This window comes from Amphiura filiformis, chromosome 9 (genome assembly GCF_039555335.1).
Source record: "Amphiura filiformis chromosome 9, Afil_fr2py, whole genome shotgun sequence".
Classification (NCBI taxonomy): domain Eukaryota; kingdom Metazoa; phylum Echinodermata; class Ophiuroidea; order Amphilepidida; family Amphiuridae; genus Amphiura; species Amphiura filiformis.
The window spans coordinates 67,442,842-67,470,768 of NC_092636.1; the positions used below are offsets into that span (position 1 = coordinate 67,442,842).

Consider the following 27,927-nt stretch of genomic DNA (forward strand, 5'->3'; position numbering starts at 1 on the left):
CCACAATAAAGTGCGCTTTAGATTTAAGGTTACAATCCTTTAATCCATTCTTGAGAAACAGTGATTTAATTCTTTGAAATGTGTGACGTGATGTTTCTGATCTTTTTGCAGCAATCAGTGTTGGCTGCATTATATAGCTCAGAAGGCTCAGTGATGGAGGTAAGTATTGATCAAAATCTGCATTTTGTTTTTCCATTTGAATATTAGACAGAGAGAGAGGGTAAAATTAAGACAAGATTGACCGTATTGAATCCAATCATATGAGGATTTTCACTATATACTATGATCAGTACTACAGGGTGTCCCAATAAAAGCAGGCTCAATACATTGTTATACAAACTTGCAAAATAAATTTCCACTGGGCCAAAATCACAACATACAGCCTCGAAATAAACACTGCCTGTAACTAATTTTATGATGAGTATGATAAAGTAAGAAATCATATTTGGTTGGAAAGTTGTAGTTCAAATAATGTAGTAAGTTATTTTTTTCGATGTAATTATCATCCTACAGAGACATCATTTTGCTCAAGCAATGTGTATTCTTAACACTGAAGGCTGTAATATCTTTGAGAATCTCAGCAGGGAGGTGAGTAGTGAATGCAGGTTTATTGGGCTAGTTCATTTAATCTGTGCACCCCTATGGAAGACATGACCTTTGTCTTCCATACAGGGGGTGTGAATTTCAAATGGGGTTACCTGAATGGGTGACTCCATTTGAATCTACACCCCCTGTGCAGGATATTAAGGCCATGTCTCCCAGAGGGGTGTATGGATTTCAACTGGCATAGCCCAAAATATTGCCATGGAGCTGACTAACTAGATTAACTAACTAAAAGATTGAAAAGCTTCTCAAAAGATGGCGGAGTGGCTGTAACAGTTGAAATGACAGCAATTTTGGCGATTTAAACTACATGTATTTCAGAATGACAATTGTGTTCCCTGTTCAAATCATGTCTAATTTATTCTTCTCCAGAATCCATTTGGAGTCACCCAAAACAGTCTTAATTTAATTTGCCTCACTTCAAAGCAACCCAATTTTGATGGTCAATATACAGTCGCCAACAATGGTGCCTTCATTGACAATAATTTACACAAAAATGTAATAAGACATCAAATTTCGGAGGAGGAAAATAAAAATAAACTGAATATGCCATGGTGTTTGTGTTGTTTTGTAGGATTACCAGATGGCTTTGGATCTTGTTCAGGATATCATCTTAGCCACAGACTTGGCACATCATCTACGAATTGTCAAAGATCTCCGCAAGATGGCTAGAGGTAAGGATGATAGTGTGATTTGCTTGTGTGCATGGATATGCTTGTGGGTGGGTGTGTATAATTTTGTAGAATTTGTTTGCTACCAAAGAGGACATATACTAGACTTTTCTTGAAATAAATGGGGACCCATCTTCAATGAAGAATATGTATCATCTTCATTTTTTGTATGGCTGTAATGCACTGGGTTAACATAAAAATGTATTTGATGCTGTATTCTCTTGGGAGTATTACAAAGTCAAGATCTGCAGTTTGATGTGTCGCACATAGATAGTGAAAGTTTGGATATAGGTTAGAGAATGTAAGCTGCTGAGTATTCATGGTGGTGAGCAAGCACCCGTATAGGTGTGGGGGAGGGTGTGTGCTTTGCATTATTGTTTATTTATTTCCTCTTAATGAAGCACTGTTTTGATCTTGGTTTTCATCTCCGGCTCAAACCAACTTGGCATCCACCTTGTTTAAATCTAAGTTTAACTATCCTACCCCTGTATTGTGAAATAGTACTTATTTATGATTGATCTTGTAATCTATTTCATTTCAGAGGGTTATGATGCCAAGGATCCTAAATGCCACAAGCTTCTCCTGTGTCTTCTCATGACATCAGCTGACCTCTCTGATCAGACAAAAGGATGGCAGACAACAAAGAAAATAGCTGTAAGTATTCTTTTGTGCTTAAATGTGACTGACCAGTCACATCAAAAGGAGGGGGGGGGGGACTTTGTAGCAAACTGCTATTCATGACAAGGATGATGATATATTGCATGAAAAAAATATGTGTAAAAAGTAATGGCAATGCGAGCACATCAGACACATCAAATTGCGTTCTGAATTTGAGGAATGTCCTAATATCAAATAATTTAGATTTCTTGAAATTTAGGATATAATACAAATTTTATGGCAAATTGCCAACAAATTTATATTTTTGATATTTAACATTCCTCAAAGAAAACTTATAAATATATATAATGGTATGTAGCTGGGAGGAAAAGCCGTCCATCATTTGAAAAGTTTGACCTTTCGTATTGAAGATATACATTTTTGTCCCTAAAAGACCTAATAATTTTAGGCACAATCAGCACTACTGTTTTCCTCATTTTGGTAAAAACAGTTGCTAATGAGAATTTTGCAGACTTATCCGTCCTCAGTTTTAAGTATTGCAGGGAGATTACTGATAGTACCTTGATTATAAACCTATGTTTGTCATCCATATTATTCCTACAGGAGCTGATCTACCGTGAGTTCTTCTCACAAGGTGACTTAGAGAAAGCCATGGGCTTACAGACACCTGAGATGTATGACAGAGAGAAAGCTTGTATCCCAGAACTACAAATCAACTTCCTGGATCATATAGCCATGCCAGTTTATGAGTAAGTCAATAGAAATCATGATTTATGTTTTATGTTTTATTTTCAATGAAATGTCAGCAAAAATTGTTTATAAATATCTCTGCAGGCTTTGTCATCTGAGGCATGTGAGTGAGAACACAGGTAATCACATGCCTATAACCCTGTCTGTGCGGAAGTGGTTTGGGTGGGGTGCCTTACATATGTTGCCTGGTCCTGCTTTGTTCCAGGGGAGGCAACCAGGGTGTGTAATGTTATGGGATTTGCTATATTATACACTGGGTATATACCCTTTTCCTAGAAATTGGTCAAGTTTACAAAACAGGATACCTTGCACTGGAGGCAAGTTCAGGTGTGGGGAACTTAGGTGTGATTTACCACAAGGAGCTGGGAGGGGAAGTATGCTGCTGTGCAGTTAGCTGTGTCATTTTTTGGTCTATCTGGCAGTGGTCACTTGGTGGGCATATGGGGCCTATAACACTAACCTTGTTGGGGTGATTTGGGTAGGGGTGCCCTATGTGTTACCTAGCCCTAGCCTATTCCAGGGGAGGCACCCAGTGTTAATTAGTGCTCATCAGGAGTGTGATCTACAGCAGATTTATACTCTCATAGATTCTAGGAGTGTGCTTCAAATCACACTTGCAGCATACCTAAATCAAACATCTTGATCTGAGGAGGGTGATTCATAAACATGCAAGTGAATGCTACTACTTTGAATAAACACTTGCCAAGCTGTGCCCAACGTAATATGTTCTGACATCACTAGCCACACTTGGCCCACTACAGTACAATATATGTAACTTGGCCCCAACTCTTGTCAACAAAGTTGCTTCAAAGACACACACAAGTTGGTTATATGGTAATGTGATCCCTTGTATTTTCAAAACTCAAATTATTTAAGTCACTTGTCTTTTTCATTTACCACAGAATTCTTCATGAACTGTTCCCAGTCGAAGCCAAAGATCTTACCGATGGAGTAGAGAACAACAAACTAATGTGGGTAAAGCTACGGCATGAGACTAAACGTCGTAAACTCAGCAGCACAAACTCCTTAGATTTCTTCAGAGTGCCATTCACCTGCGAGGCCGATCATTTCAACGGTATGGGCAGTACGGCGGAAGTGCTCGAAGAGCAAGACGAGGAATCGACAAGCTCAAAGAACGGACAAGAAACATCAACAAGAATTTAGGCTGAACACAGAGTGGCAATTATTTTTCATCCATTTGTTTGTTATACTCATCTTGAAGTTAATGTACAGTGCAAAAAATAATGTTTTTAAATAATTGACATTGTAAGAAAATTACATATCAATTTTTTTTCTGGACTGCTGGACAGATCTTATTTGAATCATAACAATATTGTATTTATAACTCAAAAGGCATTACATTATTTTATCATCTTTCACTCTGTGTACAGTACATTAAATTAGTACTATTCATTTCCTAGGAAAGTATAGGAAATGCGTAATTTTTGCAACGGTAAATTTATTGATATCATTCACTATACAATATCAGGATAATATGAACCATTGAGCAGTGCTTAGAAATGAATTATTCCTGTATTTGTGTCATACTGATGTTCATATTTTTACTATTTTGGAAAAAAATCATCCTTATCCATTTAACCTTGAGCAGAATTGACAAATGCATTGTACTTTTTTGTAAAGCCTACAACCTCAGAATAGACTTACCACCTTGTATTGAATGCAGTTATAATTCTGCTCATGACACAGTTTTGCCGGGCACATTTAAGTTCCCAAGTCTCCAAATCGTGTACTAAGGTATGATGGAGTCTGGGACAAAATGGCACCATTATAGGTAAAGAGTTAATTAACAAACAATTTATGATGTAATGATATGTGAAATGAGCCATGATAGCTTGTTTTCCTTTTTTCCTCCCACATAATATGAAAGTGGGCTTACCTTAACTAATTCTGATAAAGAAATATGGGTATAAAATAACATGTATCGTACTGGTTAAGCCTTGAATGCATCAGATATCGTGCAAATGTTACTAATATTATTACCAAAGTACAATAAAAATGACCTCTGTATCACTCCCACCTCATAATGCTTTGAAAAAATGCAAATGTGACCTGCTCACACTAAACCTGAAACATGTTAAAATTTTGTTCCTGGAAATTTTGATACTGCTGTTAGAAATGAGTAAATAAGCTTTCCAAAAACTCACTCCTTGGGTGATGGTTTAAATATAATTCTGAGAAATAAAACAATGAAGTTCACTAATTACAAAACACTGTCAAGAGACAACTGTTGATTAAATAATTAATCATCTTTTTCTGAAATGCTCTTTTGTTTTGTTCAAAACAAATCTCAAGAAAGTTATTTTCTGCATCTTAAAATCATAAAGTACGCTACTGTCAAATAAACCAGTATAATGCGACTGCAGCACCACATCCCTTCAATTTGCAATAGACCTTGATGTATTTGAACCGTACATTTGAAAAAGGAGAAAGTGTTGTTGACAAGAAATGAAGCGTCATATCTGAATGTGATTGCATGAATGTTTACATACTGATACTGGTCATTAGTTTTTGGAAAAGAAAAAAAGAACTTCAATTAGTCAAATGACCCATCTATCAATAGTGGTCTATAGACAAGCCAAAAAAACCAACAATTTTGCCAAAGTATAATGGTAGAACAACATATGACTTGAAAAAGTAAATTTCAGAAATGGTATGTATCTATGAAATTGGGTCTGCAGACATGTTCCAGGTTTAGTAGGAATGGGCCACAATGAGAAATAAAATGTAGTTTTTGCTATGCAAGCTTCCATATACCAAACCAATTGCACTCTACCAGCAGCCGTCATGAAAGTTGCCATCCTTTGAAAACATAAGCTTACTGAAATGAAATTTGAATAAAGCAGTACAGAGTTACAATAGCCACTGCTCTGAAAAGTGGATATTCTAGTTGAAATCCATACACCCCTATTGAAGACATGACCTTAATCTCCCATACAGGGAGTAAAGATTTCAGATGGACTCACCCATTCATTTAACCCCATTTGAAATCCCCACTCCCTGTGTGGGCGATTAAGGTCATGTCTTCCATAGAGGGTGCCTGGATTTAAACTGTAATAGCCTAATATGTATGTAGATTCTGTACATAGCTTGTATATTTTGCATTGTGTGAATTCAGATTTTACTTTTGTGTTACAACATGTATAAAAGAAATGATTTTCATAATTACATAAAATATCATCACAACAGTGTAAATTTGTTTTATAAGGTGTGTTCTTGAGAATCAATTCTGTGTGATAGCTATGATCCACCCTGTATATACAGGGTGTGATTCATGCTGCTTTTATATATTGTATAGTCTCTTCACAGACTATTATGACCTACTAAACCTTGTCATTTTGAAGTCTGTGGAAAAGTATAAACCTCTTTTCGTACATAACATATTGTATAAATAACAAGCTGAAATTAATTGATTGAATTATTTTTACACTTAATATCATTAGCAAATTAAGCATGTTATCAGAACAAATTAACATTTGAAAACAATTATTGTTATCCAATTATTAGAAGTTAAATAAGATGCAAAATGATTGTGGTAAAGGCAGAACTCAATAAGTTGGAATTCTCTTTGTTTTAAATATGAGGTAACCTGATATGTGAGTGTTTAAAAAAAACCAAGCAATACGATGTATAAAGAAAATTTGAATTGGGTTGTTGTAAATGATCATTAAACCATTGGTATGCTTCCAGTCACTTATAAGTTAATGCACCATTAGATATCACATCAGTAAGTGTAACAGTAGGGGAGAGTATCACTTGCTTTAGTTGCTTACCTGTCAGTTAGTCGTAGCTAAAATTTCTAAAAACACTAAAAAATCAAAAGCCCAGCTGATTGCTGAATAGATATTTTGGAGAAGCATACATCTATTCTGATTTTGGAGGAGAAGTGCTGCAATGATTCTGGTCTTGTACAGTTTTTTTATTGGGTATACTAACATTTAAGTGTATATGCAATGGATGTAACTGTATCCCATTATTTTTTGTATCCAGTGATATTATGTTGCTTATATCATTACATTGTTGTTTGGAAATATAGTTAGAATTGTGAACAATGAATTCAGCCTACCACTAGATAACAGTGTACCTAGTTTCCCACATTTTTATTTTTCATTTTCATTTACTGATGTGATATCCTGTTCATCTGTATTTTATGTAAATATCTTTGTTTGAAATGAAATAATTTGTAGAGGCTTTTTGCATGTTCTATGCTTCTTCAGGTACTCGGTACATTCCAGTTTATTGACGATATTAATGTGGTTTGTTTGTAGATCATCTCCCAAAGATTAGCAACACATTGTTAGCCAAATGGTTATATGAATAAGTTGACAAGTCAATAGTCACAACTACCTTGTGTCCTTTCATGATATCAGGAATCAGTATTGGTAGGCTGTGCTTTACAATATGTGACCATCCACCACAAAGTAGTAGTAAAGTCGGCTCTAGATCATTTTCTGTTTATTGCAGATTTTGAAAGAATTCACTGTCAGCTTCAAAATGACACCTCAACCAGCTTCATCGGACATCTGGAAGTGAAGTTATAGTTCATCAAAGGTCAAATTCCTAGTATATTCAACATAGAAATCCAATTACTGTTTTTGATTGTATCTCAAAATGGAAAATGCCGACTTTACGACCAGTTTGTGGTGGATGGGCACATATGGTATCAAGTGTCAGTGTAAGGGATGAGGGGCCAAGATATAAATTTAAAGATATAGCATTTTGGTTTGGTATGTTCAGTGGGATATACATGTATCCTGGTTGACATGTTCATCAGGGATTGTGAAGGCTTGATACGAACAGTAAAGCTGATCAAAAAGATGCACACTGCAATATTGGTTCACTTTCTGCCCCTTAGATTGCCTTGGCCAGCCCGATAAGCCTCTCCTATATGCCGCTGGACATACCAGTATCAATTTTTGCCCTGATTTTACTTTTAAAAATCCCAGCCTGTTGTCTGCACCCTTTGCACCCCATTGGCTATGCCACTAAGTGATGAGGGCAATATGTTAGATAGTTGCAGTACTAGATTTTGGATTAGAAAAAGATTGAGAATCTGGGATGAATTTTACTGCCAGTGACACGTGTATTACTGGACAACAAGTTTGGCTGTGTGGATAAGAATGATAATGTTGGCATTGAGTTGGTTTTTTCTACATTGAATTTTGATATGGATGGGGAGACAGAGATGAGTCTGTAATTATAGTAAACTCTTTTCAATGGGAAAAGATATTTTCTGTAGGGGCAAATTTATTCCTGGAAATGAAATGTTCATTTTCAGACTTTCCAAGTAAAACTTTTTATAATAACACCTTGCACCTGTTTTAGTCAAGTCAGGGTACAGGCAACTGTTAGTTGGCCTTGGGTCAGAGTTTAACAAATTAACAAAATAATTTTGAAATGTTTTGCTCAGTCTATATCTTGTATATAAGTGGTGACTGTGATGGTTACATTTATAATCACTTTGTAATAAAAGAAAGCCTTGAGACTAATTAGGCTAAAAAATAATGCTATGTCTCAAAGCGCTTGGCAGTTTCAAAAACGAATGTAGAATGCGGGTTTTTTTTCTTTTCTTTTTTTAAAGATTTTTAAAAACTTAATTTTGAATTAAGAGGTCATTTGCAAGTGTTCAAAAGCACACAGCATGAAATTGTGGTTCAATTTTGTAATTGAAGCACAAATATCAATTGTTTTATACCTATAATCGAATGAAGTAAATATTCTTCAAAATATTTCTCAGAATTTTATGATTTTACGGCAAAAAACTATTTAAAAAATAATGGAAATAAAAAATAAATTTGCCATTTCAGCTGAAATGGATGCTCTAGGAGACATAGCTTTTTTTAGCCTTAGATCAAGTATTAACATTAACAAGTACAAGGTTTATTGAATCATAGTGTACCTAACATATGTATAAAATTACATTGCTTCAGGTTTTTTTAAATAAGCTAGTGTTCACTTTCATTGTTTATCAATCAGAAACAATGAAATTGTTACGATTGTAATCTAAGGCAGAAAATATATATTTTGATGATTTTTCTGGAAAAAAATTGAAACATTTTTCAGGTATGAAATACCAGTAGCAATGCATGCATGTATGTCATATGACTATGTGACTGCCTACATCAAAGGGCACCTGTGGGTATAATAAGATTTAAATCAAAAATCAAAATCTTACCAATTTCTTGAAATAAATTAGAATCTTCTAATTGCTATTTCTGTAGCATAATAACTTTTAAAGTTGTAGATTTTCATATCAAAATGGTACATTTTATTTAGCCGAAGTAGACAAAAGCTACCTTTTGATGTACTTGGTCACATAATAAGCCGAGACGAATATACCTACAGTAGGTATATTCGTCTCAGATAATAAGCTCACTGTACTATGATATGATACTATGTATAATCTGGTCACTCTATTTGAACAGAAATGGGCCCCGACCACTGCACTAATTGATAATAGCCCCTCCTGGTCAGATTCACAGCTTGAGTAATCTCTGGCACATTTTTATGATATATCAAATGTTCTGCACAGTTAACATTTGCCTTGTATGTCAAAGGGGAACTTGGTCAGTAGTTGGGCATTCACAACAGGATTCTCACCTCCATTGTTAATGTCTGTTTAGCTAGCCTGACCAGAGTATACTATTTTTACATGGATATTTGTATTGATGATGCGGGTACTTCATGCTCATGTACTATACATAAGAATAGCAGATATTCATTGTAATATCTGCTGTCAGAATAAATGTCAGTAATGCTATGTCAGATATAGGTGTGTGCTTTAAATTAACATTATTATAACGCAGGGTTGGTGCAGGGATTTTCAATAGGCGGCCCACAGGAATCTGAGATTTGGCCAGACAACTAATTGTGGTTGGCCCTTGAACAGTTCTGAAGTGAACAGTAAACATAGCAAACTAAGGTGTATTTGGACCTCAAACACAAATCTTTGAAATGATTTCGTAACCCGCAAGCAATTGAGAACCCTATGGTTAGTGCAAGAGGGCCCTGTCTGCAATTGTTACCTTATAGATATAAGACAATTTCTAGCATTTTATGTCACTTTGCGGCAATGTGAATTCACAGACTCTTGAATTTACACATTTGTCTGTGAATTCACATATTCTTACTGCATGTTAGCAACTTAGAAATAAGAAATTGGAAATTCTTGTGGTTTAACCATTTTCCATGTTCTACAAATTAGAGCATAACTATCTAATGTATTCGCAAGTTTGCCATACTGATTGATTTACTGCCAAAACATGGACAAGTATGATTACACAGATGGGTCTGTGTATTATACCCAGCCAGCCCCCTGTATGAACTGATAACTGTATACAATTATGACACTGCATAACTTTGCAGATTGGACATATTCTTGCGCTAATCCTTAGATACATTGATTGTCTGTTTGACTTCTATAGATCCAACATTTGTTTGTAGTATTGTATATTGATTCAATATATGTAGCCTGAGTTCCTGATTACTTTTTTTTGTTTTTGTAATGTTTTACAATGCAGCTGATAGATAGTCATAGCATGATATCTGGTAAGGACTTACTCTACATACATTATCATGTTATATACGTCTAGCCCTTTTCTATTCATAGATTATCCATTGTATTTCTTTTGTTCAACGTTCTTCGCCCCGACCATTACCTAGAGTAATGGAGGTGGCTAACTGCCAGAGACCATTATCAACACAATAGCTCAAGATAACGGTCTCGGGCAGCGAGCTAAACAAAAGGAATACCAAGACATTCTAGAAACACTATGGAAAGGATCACAACATACATGTAGAATCTGAGTTAGTTACAAGTCTCAGGTAGAATTACGACTGGAACAAATGCATTTACAGCTTGATTCATATGCAAATTGTTATATGGAAAGAGAAAATTTTAGACGGCTTCTGCAGCCCTATAACAGTAATATTTTATTTTATTCCAAATTTCAAGTGATACCGGTATTTTTTATTACACCTCTGATGCTCAATTAATAAACATCGTTAAATTTATGCAAATTAAAATTTAATTAGCATAACGAAGTAATACTCATAAATAAAAAGTAACTGTTTCATTGTAAACTCAGTACATGTATATAAACTTGCCATTAGTTTTTAGAAGGGAATCTATCTTTATCCTTGCCCAACCCAAAAACGCTCAACGGTCCATGCAAATTAGCTACTACCCGACCAGGGAGCTTACATAACTAACCTGCGGTACTCATTACAAGTCAAGAGGCTGGGGTGCAAAGCCTTACTGTGACCTACCCATAACGGGAGTACCAATGAACACTGCGTTACTATATTTTTCAAATATCTGGTTAATCACATTTTTCTAAGATTTAAATTTCATGGTGTTGAAACCGATATCGTAGCGCAAACGTTGATAACTCTTTGCTATTTGCATTATTCATTAAAGATTTGAATAACAATGATCAGAGGGTGAATACACTCCGGCGGATTAACTATATGCAGGTGAATAACCTACCAAACCACTTCAAATACAGATAATGTCAATTGAGATCAATTCTGTATTGATTTGATCATTCTGGCGTCTGATGAGGTGTTTATGTTTTTAATTCAAGAAACTAAATTTTGCCATTAAATTTCTTTTTAAACTATTATATCTACATATTTTGGTGCAAACAATTTAATTTTGCTCGCCAGATATGTAAGATAAGCGGTTCAAAACAGATCATTACCAGAAATAATGGGCGTGTTGTTCATGACTGGCTCAATGTTAGTTGGTTTGAGGTTTCACCCCTATCGGGTCTCAACCTCAAACCAACTAACAACATCTCACCAGTCATGAACAACACGCCCATTATTTCTGATAATGGTCTGTTTCTCACCCTTTATCTAATACTTAGTAGTGCCATGATATCTTAGTGTTATTTTGTGTTGACCATATAGGTATCACAGAGCTACCGTAATGATATTTATGAGGTGGGCCATACTTTTGAGGCAGGGTCTTAGTTGAAAATTGAGGTTTGCCCATCATTTTAATAAAAATTGCGGTCCTAATTTGACCTTAAAAACATTTACCAGACTTCTACAGCCCATTACAAGTTCAAAGAGTTCAAAACTTTTGAGGCAGGGTCTTAGTTGAAAATTGAGGTTTGCCCATCATTTTAATAAAAATTGCCGGTCCTAATTTGACCTTAAAAACATTTACCAGACTTCTACAGCCCATTACAAGTTCAAAGAGTTCAAATGTGTGTTGATGTGGCCTTGTTTGCAAATCTGGTTTACTAAAAAAGTCATCAGCCTTTTTCCTACATTTATGTAGCATCTGTCAAAGGCATTATCTTGCCCATCCCAGGAGCAAACCCCTCGTCTAACAGGTGGCAAGCTAAGACACTGTTTTGAGGTATTCCAAAGGTATCATAGATTTATCCCTTGAGGATTCTAGAGGTATAGACCATACATAGGCACCCAAAGTGTACCCAGTTGTACATGTGAATTTTTAGAGGGACTGCCGTGACAACTGAACAGAATAGCTAATGGTTTGAATTGATTTTTATGCTGAACAATCTGCATTTTTGTAGAGATTTTTATGTTACAAAATTTATTTGTATATATAGTATTTACTTATTAATTTGTATCAACTACAGTTTTATCTTTCTGTTATATATGTATATCATTTTATTTTACAAAGGCAATATATACAGTTGTTTTTAAGGACCTGAGTGAGGGAGGATGTTACCAAATGGATTATTTGTTTTCTCATGTATGAATCTTTGAATGTTGTCTACCCTATGATGAAAACACTCAATGTCTATGGATGGAAGTATTAGTGGAAGATGCTATAAAAAGCAAGTATTTTGATAATAAATCTGTAATTTGATCATTCTTAGTAAGAGTTGTGGGGAATGAGGTTTCCCAAATATTCATGAGGGCTGATTATTCTGTACCTGTATCAAACAATTCACACATATCGGTGCATGCCATTGCATTTATGAGAAACATATAACAACAAATGAAAAATATACAATAACAGATGCAGAGTGCATTGTTGTAGCAATTTCAACTCTCACACTTCATGACATGATTAACCCTTGTACACAGACAAGGGTGGACTATATGCTCACTTGCCCTGGATCTATTACTCATTAATCTGAGGTTGTAATAGATTGGACAAGTGCTTAATGACATTTTGTTTTCATAATACTAGGGTATTCAACATTGCTTGTATAATTTATTTTCATATTTTACATTTCTATATTTATGTTGCTATTTTGCATCATATTTTTATCTATTGATATATATTGTATATTACTGAAGCCCATATTCTTGAGTCATATAGAACTATTATTTGCTTTCACATTTTTAAGTATATTCGGAAACCAGATATCAAGTTTGGAAACGGTGCATATTAAGCAAGTATTATTAACAATGGTATTTGGTATATTCTTACACTCTTATAGCACTGGACATATAATGGTAGTCATTGTTTTGAACACAGGTCATATATTAAAACATCTTCACAATAAAAACAATGACAATAATTATTGTTTGTTGGGTTATATAAAACATTGTGCATTTGATTCAGTTGTAGTAGGTTCAGATGTGTATTACTGCTTGGATTCTGGTGCTTGTAGTTATATTGGTTCTTGTGTATGTCCATGGTGGTAGTAGGCTCCAAACAAGTTTGTAAATTTTAACTTGGTGCTCCTTGGTAACAGGAGGGATTTTCTTTAACATAGCTATACTTTGTCCCATCAGAAGTTGAAGGTAATGTCAGTTGCACAGCAGGCGTGCCAACAAACCTCTCTTGTTCATGTGCATGATTGGCACACAAGAACCACACCTACACCAACTTCAACTCCTGATGGGACAAAGTATAGTGGTTGTCACAAGAGATTATGCTAGGAGAGTGTAGGGGGATTATTTGGCCATGGACATGGCAAACTTGGATGCAGTGTGTACCATGCATATGTTGATTGGCATAATATGTTGTACTCATACCACGGAAGGTAGCCATGTTGCCCATGGGTTCGACGATAAGTGAGGGATGTGTTAGCGCGAGCGTACACAAAAGAGAGTTTGCGCATAAGCGCTGACAAGTTGAGTACTCTTGTGTATGCTCAGATGAGCGTTGTCGCCAAATCCGAACGCTGTACATACAGGCGTTGGCTGAGTTCAAGTACGCTTAGAGGGCATGGAATATTCCAATCTACATGATGAAGATATAAACTATTTGGTCCCCAACATAACAATCCAATATGAGGCATTTCTGATAGCATTATGCATGGTGCTATACAGAGTCTAACCTCTTTACTTTGGTTATATACTTGTTTAATTCTTTCTTACCCTTTCCCCTGTGATTTCATGCAATACTGATTTTAAGTGTAATCTTTGTTTGCTGTGCTAATATAAAAACTATTTTTTTGGTAATTTGTAATAATGAAGCATTATACATATAGACTAGCATGTTGATTTTATTTGATTCCAACTTTGGAAGAAATAAATAAATCAGGGTTATATTTTATTTTCAATTGTTCAAAAGAGTGAAGCGTTTAAATTTTATTTATTGTTGTATACTGTAAATGGTTTATATTGGTCATACTGCTAGATAATTTTCTGTATATTTTGTGTATTTCATGATCTAGCATTGGGCCGTATTGTTAAATTAACTGTATCAAGTTGCAGATGGTGCATGTATTGTACAATGGTATCCCAACAGAACGGAATGTTTGATAGTTTATCAATATAGTTCAGAGTAACTGCAATTTTTGTTGAAATTCAAATGTGACAGTTGCAACAGTGCATCATGTAGGGTTGATATTGCCATACAAAACTGTAGTAAAGGTCACTCAACATCAATATAATTTCTATAGAAATTACCTGCCCTGTTTGCCTTGAAATAATGTCAAGTGCAATTTTTGTAGGTTGTAGGTCATGACCTTTTCTAAGATGGCTGCCAATAATATCACAGCACTAGGAGGGTTGTGGTCAACGTAATTGTTGGAAAACGTTTTCAATACGGAATAAACCAACCTCACATTGTACCATCATCCATACAGCATGATTTATCTCCCATGATTACACACTCCCCATAGTACTAGTGAAAAGTGCATGATTTCAGAGCTACCTTGTGTAATTTTAGTTTTATTGATGATTTGTTTTTAGCTTCTTTTTAAGGAGAAAGTCACAATCAGTGATTTGTCTTGACTAGAGCACCCTCAATACATAATTCATGCATTTTCAAAACAGAAATTTGTTTTGTTTTCAACCGCTATTTGTTTTGAAAACAGAATATACACTTAACTGGGTGAATCAATTCTTCGTAATAACTTCCAATTATAAGATGAGAAGTTTGTTTCTTATGATTTGTTTTCTGTTCTATTTATATACTGTTATGCTGGTTATAAAAAGGGGTTATAAATAATGTTGATTTTCTATAAAAGTACTAACTTACCAACATTTCAAGATAATTAAATTGAATAACAAATTGTTAATTGTGGCAGTATTACAAGCGTCAACTATTGATGAATTTGAACATTTGTAAGGCCAATGTGTTACCCAACCTCTATGCATGTGTTTGGCAAACACTGTTTGTCATTATCTGCTGTGATTTTTGCTTCTCCGCTGCAATTTCAGATGAAAATGAGTACCTTTTTCAGGACTTTGTTTTTCTTCTCCTTAATGTTTTTGCTGCTGCGGCACAGAACATCTGAGGAATTTGGTGGTCAGCAGCCAGGCGGCCCTGGTGTGGTGTTGCTGTAATGTACCATGGTGTTCATATATAGTATACATACATACAGTATTATCACATAGCTCGTCATTAAAATTAATCCATGCATTGATTGCACAATCCAATGTCCCATGCAAAATATTGTGCCACCACTAGAGGTACAAATATGTTTGCCAGATTCATGTATACAATGGCCAAAGTTCAACATCTTGTATTGTTACTCTTGATATCAAATCTATTTTTGCAGTAAATACTGAACTGTGACTTTGTAGTATGAGTTCTCAACTGCATGTAACACATTCTTAGCATATATGACAGTTGTAAACAATTAGCGTATTACAGGTTATTATAGAACAGTGGCATAACATGACTTATAGTGGGTGGGGGAAAGAGGTACAAGGTAGACAGGCCTGTAACCAGGGGGCAAGGTTAAGTCCACCTTGCCGTACACATTTGCTTGTAAATAGACGTATTAACCCATATGATGTACCAAAGTCTAACTTTTTCAAAAATCTGGTCTCCATCACAAGGGGACAAATTGTGAGCCTCTTTCATAATATGCCACTGTTGTAAAGTAACAATGAATATTTACATGAATTCTAGCAGGTTTTGAAGTATTCCTGCAGCGTTTGGTATTCCCTAGTGTTATTTATTGAAGTATTGTTACTAATAAACTGAAGGTTGTGATGAAATTTTTTGTGTTCATTTTGTCTTATTTCTTGTCTATAACTTTGTTGTTTTAAGGAGATAAGAAACGGTGCATACAGGAATTTTAAAGATGCAAGGAATAGCAACATGTACTTAAGAAATAAAGATTGTAGGAAAATGGGAAAAAAGAAGGATGGAATGTCATGTGGAAAACAGTGGAAGTGAGAAGAGTAGGCAAAGAATGATTGTTGGAAGTTGAACAAGGAAACATGTTAGAAAGGTATTTGGACCATACAGAAAAAGTGAAACATGCAATATGAAGAATGATCACATTCAGAAGTACAGAATAGAGAATACAGGAGGGAGGTGCAAGCCCCATGTTCAAGAACATCCCACCTAAACATGAACCAACATGACATTTCACACATGCTTAAAAAAATTCCAGATCCAATGGGACTTGGGCTGACCCTTATACAATGTCATGTGTGGTGTCACAAAAGGTTGAATGTTATCCATGGGACATTTGAGATCATTAAAAAAAATAGTGGGTGAGCTAGACCCTTGAATTTTGGGTTTTGGTCACACATGGAAGGGGAAGCCCTGCACTGCTTCCCAGTGGCATAGCATCATAGGAGCACATGCACCCTAGTCAATTAGGAAAATTGCCAAAAATGGCTTGTGTCCCTTAATCAGGCCCAGTGCCCCTGCCCCCATGGTTGGTTCCCCCCTCAATTATAGATGATGATCACATGATGCTGTTACCAGAGGTAGTTGACATACAACAATGCATCATAGCATGCATGCACGGTTGTTTGATGTGATCATTTATTAGTCAAACAAGACATCATGTACAACACAATTTTAGGCTTAAACAACTTAAAGCCTTATCATACTAATGTATTGTATATAGATGCTTTTGAGTCATTTTCAACTTTAATTTCCCCTTATTTACAACATTATTCACTTTCACAGCATTTTTAAAGCTTTTTCGGATATAAAACGTATCTATTTATGACAAGATTGGTGGCGCTATTTAGATACTGGAAATTACTCTTTCAGGCTTTTAATAAAAATAATTCCTTTTATTTTTGTGATGAAATATGTTTATAAAATTTCTTTGTTGCTTGTTTCACCTATTCCATCTGTTTAAATGGCAGTATTGATTACCTACCGCTTGCAAATTCAGAAATATGTTTATGATAAATAGCGCCATCTATATAGTTTGCATTTTCTTAATAATGAAGCCAATTCTATATACATCGAACAACCGTGAGCAATTGAACCAAAGTAGCTTTTGGTGCAACTATTAAAGGTTGTCCAACTTAACACAATTTCAACCTTTCATAGTTGCTCAATTGCCTAACCCTAGTCTAGTTCCATTTACTGACCTAGAGTTATTAGCAAAAAGTAAACTCAAATTTGGGCCCCACAGGAATAGAAAATAAAAAAATATGCTTAGCCTATACTTGTTTAGGCCAAAAAAAAGGTTTGTCTCAAAGCTTATGCTGCGTTTAATAAAATCGCATACGATTTGACAAAAAAGAAATGCAGAATTTTTTTTTTATTTCAAAAATTTTTTTTTTATAGTTTTTTCCAGAAAAAATCAGCGAAAATCAGACTTTTTTCTCAAAATACCATGAAAAAAAGTCGGGAATAAAAATTTTTTTTTTTAAATCGCATTTCGCATTTGTTTTTAAATTTCTCGTGAGCTTTGAGACAAACCTTTTTTTTTGGCCTTATTTAAAAATGGTGTCAAAATGTTTTGTTTTAATATTTCAACAGAAATGAAAAATATTTTGCACTATGATATTTTGTTATTGGGACAGCCAAATAGGACAAGGTTAATTATATAGGCCTCGATGGGAGTTGACCTATTTTACTGTGTCACCTAGATAACAAAACATCCTAGATAGTGCAAACTATTCTTTAGTTGAATTGTTATATCAAAATAAACATTTTGACATCGCTTTCTTCAAAATCTCAACTCTTTTACCCTTCTGATCCCCATAAAACCCAAAAGGTGCCCTTTTTGGTCCCAAGAATGAGTTTCTTGTCACGGAGTGTAGCCTATCCCCCCCCCTGGTCCCAGTTGCCTTTCCCCCGGTCCCAACACTCTGTGTAGCCTATTTATATTTCCCCAGTGGCGGCTCCAGGAATTTTAGTCGGGTGGTATTGGGGGCCAAAGTGAATTGGGGCGGGCAAAATCAACCAATTTTGCGCAACATTTCTGCAAAAGGTGCACATTTTCATAATCTTGGGTTTTTACTGGGGGGAAAGAGTTAGGGGGGCATTTTCCCCACGTTCCCCCATGCCCCCCAGTGGCACCAGCGAAGATCATTTTTAAAATATTTTTTTCTTCATGGAATACTCTGACCAAAGTTGCCCCAAATGCGATATTACTTTGGTCAGTCTATTTTTAACCCCTAGGGCACCCTTACAAAATGATTAAAAAATCTTTTTCAACTTCAAGGTGTAGAAGGGAACCCTAATAGGCCTATCATAAAAAAAAGAGATAGGGGGGCCTAATTGGAAATATAGGCCTAATTGGTTTTGTTTGGAAGCAATGGATTAAAAACTCTGAAAAGTGCCCAAAGTTAGGCCTAGGCCTAGGGGGCCCTACCCCATTTTACGGTAGCGTACGGTAGGGGCCTACCTGACTCACTCGAACGCGGAACGCCCCACAAAAAACGCTGGATCCTAGCCGTGTTCTAAATATATGAGCTTGGAGATTGGGCAGCATATGCATAAGTTATTGGTGTTTCGTTTTTTGCCCCGTGGACCACTTTTCCCCGGTCTCCCCTACCCTCTTACCCTACACGAGGACTTTCCCTTGCAGGAAATAAATTTCCAGCCTAAAGTCCTCATGTAAAATGTGCATAATAAACTTATTTATATTCATGAAGTTTACATAAATAATCATAAATCATAATCATTCCAAAGTAGAAAAAAATTGAAAAATCTAAAAATAGGCCTAAAAATAAAAAATCTGACAAATCCCAAAAATTGAGGAGATAGGCTAAGATCATAGAACCAATTAATTTTAGGCCTATGCCTATGGTCTAATGTAATGCACTCTTTATTTTTTACTTTTGATTATTATTATTTATTTATTTTCTCCTTTTTACTTTCATGAGGCCTACTAAATTCTATTTAAATTTTGATGTTGAAAACTTGAATCCTGCCAGGTATAAAATCACCCGCAAAGTTTTACAAAAAAATCCGGGAAAATTTCCCCCCATAAACAAAGTTGGGCATTTGCTACATTATCCCACATGATCAGTGGGCTCTTTTTGATCTGAACACTTACACTGCACAGAAAAGATAGCTGAAAGCAGCATGATTGTGGGCGGGTTCACGCGACAATGTATTTTATACTGGGGACCATAATTCTAAATTAGACTCTTAGTTTGCAATATTATTATGGTTATATCATATATAATATATATGTATAAAAATATATGATATTCTAGAGTGATTTTATGAGATCTATATAAAAAATGTTCATATATTTTATCAAAAATAAAAAGGTTTTTCTTAATATACCCCTTGGTAGAAATTGGAATAGTCTACAGTGCACATAATACAACCTACTTGATTGGTCAATGAAAGGGCGCTTATCAAAGCCGCGTGCTTATTGGCTATTCAATCCATGCAGCGCTAAAGTTGAATGGAATAGCTGACTGGAGCACACAGATCAGCTGTTCTACGTGTTGTGACTGGATGCAGAGCTGAGCTTTCGTGACAAGTAAATTACATTTTAGAGAGCGAGCCATCCATTCTGACTTAGGAAGTTGCAGAAATTGCTGGTATTCTGTCACTAACATTAACAGTAGTAATTCGTTAGACACCACGCTAGATATATTACTACATTTGAAAGACATTAGTTGACGGAAAGCACGATAAACTGAGCTATTTTTGGACAAGACAAATTCGAAATTCAAAAGAAACCCAAAACGGCCACGAAAACAATGGCTTCCTTTTTCCAAAATGCCCCAGTTCCTGTTCAGAACTCTATGAATATAGACCAACCCGCTATAAAGAAGACGAAGAGAGACGACGGACCAGCAAAAATGCAAGGGAAAAGAGCAGCACTTGGAACAATAAGTAGCAACATAACACGAAGACAGCCATCCCGCGCGGCGAAGCAGGTAAGCGTTAAACGGTTAGGCGGCCATTTTGTTTCATTATAAAGAAAGTCTTCACTTTTATCTTGTAAATTACCAACTCGTGATATGTCTTACAACACTAATATTTATCCCAAACCATTCCACGATGTTTCACTTTTACAGGGTGCCAAAGTGAAGAGTTATTCTCATTTCGGCGAGGAAAATCTAACAACCAAAGTACAAGCGGGAAGTTCAGGTTTTTCAATCCCCGACTGTGCCGCCCAACCAACATTTGCCATTCACGTTGACGATTCATTCCCCGGAGCATCAACTATCACACTGAATCAACCAGAACTTACAGAAATCCCACTTGCATCTACAGTTACATCATTACAGAGACCGGTAGAATTAGAAAACGTAGGACCTTTTGTTATTGAAGATGGTACGTATATAAATTACTTGAATTTATCATGACTCGCATGCTCATGTCACATGTTTTGTGTCACTCATGCATGGACGTTTCATAATTTTTATTGTCATGCATATGATATTCCATGCATGTATATGTAATACGATTTAAAAATATTTGTTACATTTTCATAGCTATAGTTTTTGGCAAGGTCCTTCAGTGGTCTGCCGATTTGGACCAGTTTCAGTTTGCAGCAGTGTAAACATGGGAGTGGGCTTCCGATCATTGTGATTGCCTGAGTTTTGAATTGTGTCATCGTTGACATCGGCACATCATTCGCTAAATCAAGCTGCATATGGTACCATCGTGTCGCCCAGGGTCAGAAATTCGCAACCAAGTGCTCGCAATGGAAATTTGCAAGAATCCATGGATTCTCACCATATAACTTTGTATGACAAATTGAAATATTTACGAGAATCCAGTTAGATTCTTGCAATTTTGTTTGCGAGAATGGATTCTCGCAGAATTTTTTACCCTGTCGCTTATCGTTTGACCTAGTTCTTTTACGTGATAATCGGACGCTGGAGGTCACTTGTCACTTCTACGCGATCGCTATTCACCAGCAGCGCGTACCCGGACCACGGAAGTTTTTAAAAAACAATTTTAAATTAAACTTGTAAATGTTTTTATTTTAAAAAAATCACATTGGATTGGAAAATGCACTCTGGCTCTTACTCTATAGATAAATAACCCTTTTCCATCCTGGTGTGGCAGTGACATCAACGCACGGAGCAGCTGTTTCGCGCATCATTAAGCATGTGCGTCTCTACGTCAGTGCTTTGAGCGGACACTAGTGATTTGAACCTGTGCACTTTCGTCATTGCCACATATTGGTGAATGATGGTATAGCTTCAAATTGGCACACGATAGATTTTGGTAAATGGCAAGTACTGTATGGAGTTTAGTGAACATAGCTGTGAAACAACCCTTTCTCTTTTCTTTTTTTCTTTTTTTAGATTCTCCTATGGTGCTAGACATCTCGTGCAATGAAAGAACACAACCAGAGGTGATCGACATTGATGATGTAGACAGGACAGAGTGCGTTATCAGTGAAGTGCCAGAATATGCTGAAGATATCTTCAAGTACTTAAGAGAATCAGAGGTACTTATAAAATGAGATTCAATGGGATCATAAAGTTCTTTATAAAAATTGAATGTGTAAAATGAATTTAACTTTCTGAATAGGGATGACATGAGAAGACATTCAGTTCAAGGGCTTAGGCAGCCAGCCATGTAGGGAGTGTTTTACAATTTACACACCCAGTATTTGCCCACATGGTCTATACTTTGTACACAAATCTTAAGAATTACACACCCAGTACACACATAAAAAGTACACTGGCCTTAAAATTATACTTTGTTTTGGCACATGGTCTTTGTGTCTGAAACGTCAGTTTACTGTTTGTATAGCACTGACATTTTCATAAGGCCCTTCGCACTAGATTACTAGATTATTAGTTTCCTGTTTATTTTTACTTTTTCAGCCATTATCAATCCACTGCAGGATGAAGGCCTCAGCATGATGTCTCCATGTGCTTGTTGGTACCAGTTCACTTCTCCCCAGTAGTTTTGCAGCTCGTCCCTCCATCGCTTCCGTTGGCGTCCTCTATTTCGCTTCCCTGTTTACCGCCCGCGTCCAAAATTGAAAATCTCAAAATAATTATTTTATTTTTATTTCGAATTTTCTCCTTTAAAATAACTTCAAACTACTTCTACTTGCCATTTTCTGACTTTAATAATACCAACAATAATGATGAATGAACAAAGAGTACAACTCCACCTTCACTTATTTATAAAATCAAATATTGTTGTGAAATAATTAAATGCCCGCTCTAGTCAAAACGAATCAATGTTGCTTGTAATAGTTCAAACTAAATAAAGAAAATAAAAGATAATTAATAATTAAAAGTCACCTCATCCCTTTTTCAAAATCTTTAACAGGAAACTAATAAAGTGCGAAGGGCCTAATCTTGCTACCCCTCCTTGTGAACCAGTTACAGGGTTCCCAGCTACTCCAGTTTTTAACTTGCGCAGAGTTATGGGATTTACCGAAAAGGTTAATTGGTTAACCACCATAGTTACACAATACTAACCAATTACAGACCGTGCTGGAGTTTTATTGACATGATTGTCAGCCAGACTAATTTTTTTTATGTCAGTCGAGACAATTGTAAAGGATACAAGTTACCAAGATAGAATTTAAGCATAATTGGCAAAATGTCATTCTTGTACGACTTGCTTGAAATGGCCCAAGTCTTCCAAACCATGTGCTACAAAGAAATTTTTTAATATAAACTTTTTGTCATGCAGCTCAAAAACAGACCAAAGCCAGGCTACATGAGGAAACAACCTGACATCACATCAAGCATGAGGAGTATCCTGGTAGACTGGTTAGTGGAAGTATCAGAGGAGTACAGATTACACACAGAGACCCTCTACCTAGCAGTGTCATACATCGATAGGTTCTTATCACAGATGAGTGTTCTCAGGCAGAAGCTACAACTTGTGGGCACAGCTAGCATGTTCTTAGCTGCGTAAGTATACTTGGTTCTCATGTACACATCAATAAATCCTGAATTTAAGTCATTGAGCGAGTCTTGGGTATAGGTTTACTTTACAATCCATGTTTTGGAAAGACGCATAGTCCAGTTGGCTTTCTCAAGACAAACGTCAGCATGTGATACATGTGCAATCAAAGCATGTATCGCACACGGAAGAACTTGTGAGTAAGCAAACAGGACTATATTCCTAAATTATGAAATCCGTATTTCCTGCTAAAGTTAAATCTTAATTTACAAATAGAAGGGTTTGTTTATTCACACCATTGATCATTTTACTGCAAAGCATCAAAGGTACTACTGGTTTGCTTTTATTATTGATAGGTCCTTTGTGCGTATTGTACGCACACACTATGTATACCTAAGTACATATTAATTATTTTGTGTGACTGCATATCTTCTACATTGGACCAGGTGCCAGTTGTGTTGTATTACAGCAGAGCCAGTGTAGTGACATCCCTATCAGCAGTGCTGGCCATTTAACAAATGAAGTTGGAAAGTACTTGCTCTTAAATTTGTATCCTCTTTTAATCTACTGCAGGAAATTTGAAGAAATCTACCCTCCAGAGGTGGGCGAGTTTGTCTACATCACCGATGACACATACTCAATCAAACAAGTGCTAAGAATGGAGCATCTCATACTCAAGGTGCTATCATTTGATGTAGCTTCACCAACCATCAACTGTTTCCTAGGAAGATTTCTCAAAGCAGCACAGACTGACAAGAGGACAGAAGATCTAGCAAAGGTAAAGTGTTCAGGATTTCACCACATTGACTGCCAGTTTTGAACTCCAGCTAGGTTGAAAGGTTCCAACTATAGTATGAACAACCAATAGCTTGTGATACTATCATACTATAGTTACAACATGGACGACTGGATATCCAATAGCTTGTGATACTATCATACTATAGTTACAACATGGACGACTGGACGTATCCCGTAATACGTCGCGTACTTGTTTACGCACATGTACAATAATGTACGCAGTTGCCATGCAGAGCACAAGGTCATGCATATGGATCAACTTCTTCCTGAAGTTTCTTATTGTCTCAAAAATAAGGATCTATTGTGTTCTTGACATATTGACACACTGTGCTATATTACTCCTTCATCAGTTACTAATAACATTTTGTGTAAATTTTTCGTATAATTTCATTCAATTATGTCCCAAATACATTTATATTTTGAAATCTAAAGATTTACCTCTTTGATTTTCTGTTTACAGTTCCTAGCAGAGTTAACACTACAAGACAACGAGTTCATGAAGTACATTCCCTCCACAGTAGCAGCTTCAGCAATCTGTCTAGCAATGCACACATTACATCAACAGTGCTGGGTAAGTTGATAACCTCACAATGGCTTATCTAGCAATGCACACATTACATCAACAGTGCTGGGTAAGTTGATAACCTCACAATGGCTTCCCAAACTGTAGGTAACACTTCAGGGGTTGCAGACGAGAGCGATACAAAGAACTCTCAAGTCTGCACTGAAATTGCTTGTCCCTTTCTCATCTCCATATCGATGCAAAACTGGTTTCAAGTTCAACACTCTGGTAGCTATCAAATCAATGCTGTCATTCAACACTGGCAGTCGGTTTAGACCTGACATGCAGTTTCCACAATATTACCACAAATAAGCAGGCCCACACATCACAATCACATAAGCTTTGATAAGTAACAACATTTGTATTATGCTTTGGGTAGTAAGCGAATCATGCGAAAGTACTGTTGCATCACCACAGACTCTGTATTTGTTATCGCTAACTATCAGCAACAGGACCTCAAAGCAAAATTTGGGTAGTAAACGAATCATGCGAAAGTACTGTTGCATCACCACAGACTCTGTATTTGTTATCGCTAACTCGCAGCAACAGGACCTCAAAGCAAAATTTACCATGCAATGCATAGTCTGCATGCGACCATTGTTGCTCTGGCTATTACCATATCGACTATTGTTACAAGGTTCTGCAAGTCCTATTTTAATTAAATTATCCATTTCAGACGCCAACACTAGTACGCTACTCTGGCTACCAGCTGGAAGACATCCTAGAATGTGTCCAAGATATGCACAAGATCTTTGTCAATGCACCTGCATCATCTCAACAAGCAGTACGAGAAAAGTACAAGGCATCCAAGTAAGTTACATGTATATCAGTGTTCATGTCTGCAGTGCAATTTTTGCATTGCAGGTGGGAGTGAATAACAAATTTAGTAATTTGTTTTGCAAATATTTATATCAAAACTACAAGCCAAAATGGTTATATTTCCACTGGTGTATTGCAACAAGTTGTGGAGTATTTAAGATTTTGTTCCCAACATATTACGAGCGTTCCTGTGTACATGCTACCACATGCAAATGGTCTGTTTATGATTTGCTGCATATTTAAAACATGCTCAACTTATGAATTGGTTCTTTGTCTTGTTCTGCTCCTTTTTCAGATACAGCAATGTCTCACTAGTACAGGCCTTGGCGAACCCACCTACTCTATGAGAGAGAAATCGACAACCAGCCAATCAACTAGGTATTTTTATGCGACTTGCGCCCTCGCATGCAAGTTTGGACATGATGACAGTGAATTAAGACAACTCTCAAAGAGCAAACTGTCTATTTTAACTGTATTTTGATGTATTTGTGTGTTGTCAATCAGGTTTAAAGATGCCTTTTTTTAAGCATCTATAAAAAAATTATAAGGTAGAAAGCCCAAATCACTTAGTATATTCTTAACTGAACAGACTTTATCGATGGGCAATAATTCTTTGGGTTGTTGAATCATGTCAAAAACACATGCTTGTCCTCTTGAAGCAGCAGTGAAATATACCAACTGATTTGGGCCTGCACCGTAGCTACCAAATGAAGAAATCTGGCTTGAATTATGTACTTGCATTTTTTGACGGGTGTTACTTTCCACTGGGATGTGTATTTTATTGAAATTGATGATTCTTCATCGAGCCATAATGAGTACTATTGACATGTGTGGCCTTGGCCATGTTTGTGCAATTGTTTCTATCACATTTTTAAATTGAATTTCAAGCAAAATGTTTTTATACAATGCTGCTGTTTTACAATGCACACGCCTCTCCTGTTAACTTTAACATGTGAATATGAAAATGTTTGTAGAACTTGCACCTTTTAAGCAATTTGAATGAAGTAAGCAGTTTAGAATATAAAAAAGTAACATGTTTACAAGGGATTTAATGTGCATTGTGCAAAATTAATGCAACCAATGTAGCATTGGAACAAATACACTCTTCAATTAAATACTTGTTAAAATAAATCAACTCTTGTGGCTGATCACAGCACCAGCTGGTAAGTAAATTATATGAAGTAATGCTTTGTAAGAATCAAGTGGTGGAATTAGTAATCCAGATGTTGATCCCATCGCTACAGTGGATTGGGGTCAGTTGATTACAATGCCTGTGATCTTGTACTTTATTCCAAACAAAGAGTGTACCGTTTTCAGGATTTCATATTAGTGATTTTAAATGTTTAAATGCAAGTGGGTTTCTTAAATATAGAGTTGGGGGGATATTTTTACAATAATATGCTGTAGTTCCAAAAGTGCTGTTCAGATAACGTAAGTATATGCGCAAAACATTGCAATTTTTTATATATAATACAAATATATCATGTACAGTTTTCTAAATTTTTGTAAGTGGTTGTGATTTTAATGTGAAATTTTCTGTTCAATAACTTTGCCATCATGTTCCCATGGAATTTGGAGTATAGATAGTGCGGTTGTTGATGTGTAATCATTGACACAGTTCAAATCATACAATGTTAAACATCATCCTGGAGCTGGTCAGACCAGGTTGGCTATCCTGTGTTCGTACCAATGTGCCGTCTTTGCGCCAGCGGTTTTTGACTTGACGCACAACAGAATAGCCCACTTGGTCACCTACTCTTGGAATTCGTTCCATTTGCTTTTTGTGTGCATGTAACGCACACACTTGAGTTTTGCGAGTTGTGCTACCTAAAAATAATCTTGAGTTTGTTGAAAACCTAAAGCTCCTATAGCTCAACAGTTCGAGCATGTGAACTAGCGAGTCACATGGTTGTCGGTGCAACCCCGGCTAGGCATGCATTAGGTTTTCAGCAAACATTAGATATATTTAATAATATGAACATATGTGAATTCATCATTCCAAATTCCATTGGTACATGTAGGCATGGTGTATTTTAAAATCAATGTTGAGTAGTCAAAATAGCACTAGTTTTTGATCAAAAAGTTAAACAAAAAAATAGGATCCGAGAAAAAAATCAATGTCAAAATTTCCATTCATGTGCTTCAGAGAAATTCCAGTTGTAAATAGGGAATTATACTAACTACACTTGTCAGGGGACACATATCTTTGTATATAAACAGATTTATTATGTATTTTGTACAGTTTATATAGCAGTATTCTAACAAAATGGGCCAAGTATGTTTTTCCATCAGGATCATTGCGATATACAAGCAAACTTTTGGGTTGCATTTACCTATTGACTTTCCAAATATGACAAAACTGAAGAAAAGTTTTGCAATACCATTTTGCTATGTAGGGGTCTCTGGGAATAAGTAAATGTAATGTTGAAAACAACATTTGCTTTCTAGCTTTTTATACTTGTGTAAAATGTTTGAAAAGTTGCATACAATGTGTTAATGAACCAAATTAAGATTACTCCGTGAATGTTATATTATAGCTCTGACATTCAAAGTGTACATTTTGTTTCTATTTTTAATGTTATCTGTACTCTGTAGATTTGCCAAAACTGATATGTACCCGGTAGTGAAGTTTTTGGTTTAGA

General features: G+C 35.9%; 2 protein-coding genes across 8 annotated transcripts in view; both read left to right on the forward strand.

Moving 5' to 3' along the window:
* Positions 1-6,128, forward strand: part of LOC140161362 (cGMP-dependent 3',5'-cyclic phosphodiesterase-like) — a 294,091-nt gene extending 287,963 nt beyond the window's left edge. For all 7 annotated transcript variants that reach the window (XM_072184856.1, XM_072184859.1, XM_072184857.1 and 4 more), the window contains 6 exons: positions 112-159; positions 514-588; positions 1,178-1,277; positions 1,816-1,928; positions 2,496-2,641; positions 3,545-6,128. In XM_072184856.1, coding sequence (XP_072040957.1) covers positions 112-159; positions 514-588; positions 1,178-1,277; positions 1,816-1,928; positions 2,496-2,641; positions 3,545-3,806 — 744 coding nt within the window. In that variant the 3' untranslated portion in view covers positions 3,807-6,128. The remainder of the gene's footprint in view (positions 1-111; positions 160-513; positions 589-1,177; positions 1,278-1,815; positions 1,929-2,495; positions 2,642-3,544) is intronic.
* A 13,557-nt stretch (positions 6,129-19,685) lies between these two features.
* LOC140161364 (G2/mitotic-specific cyclin-A-like) lies at positions 19,686-27,355 on the forward strand. The gene is made up of 8 exons (XM_072184863.1): positions 19,686-20,153; positions 20,295-20,553; positions 21,537-21,682; positions 22,891-23,114; positions 23,680-23,884; positions 24,365-24,475; positions 25,143-25,276; positions 25,581-27,355. The coding sequence occupies exons 1-8, from the start codon at positions 19,974-19,976 to the stop codon at positions 25,630-25,632; spliced, it is 1,311 nt and encodes a 436-aa protein (XP_072040964.1). The 5' UTR covers positions 19,686-19,973; the 3' UTR covers positions 25,633-27,355.
* Positions 27,356-27,927: the final 572 nt, after the last annotated feature.

Coding starts and splice junctions, on each gene's coding strand:
- LOC140161364 (XM_072184863.1), top strand. CDS start 19,974: ATGGCTTCCTTTTTCCAAAATGCCCCAGTTCCTGTTCAGAACTCTATG. Junction 20,554..21,536: donor ACCTTTTGTTATTGAAGATG/GTACGTATATAA, acceptor TTCTTTTTTTAG/ATTCTCCTATGGTGCTAGAC. Junction 21,683..22,890: donor AGTACTTAAGAGAATCAGAG/GTACTTATAAAA, acceptor TTTGTCATGCAG/CTCAAAAACAGACCAAAGCC.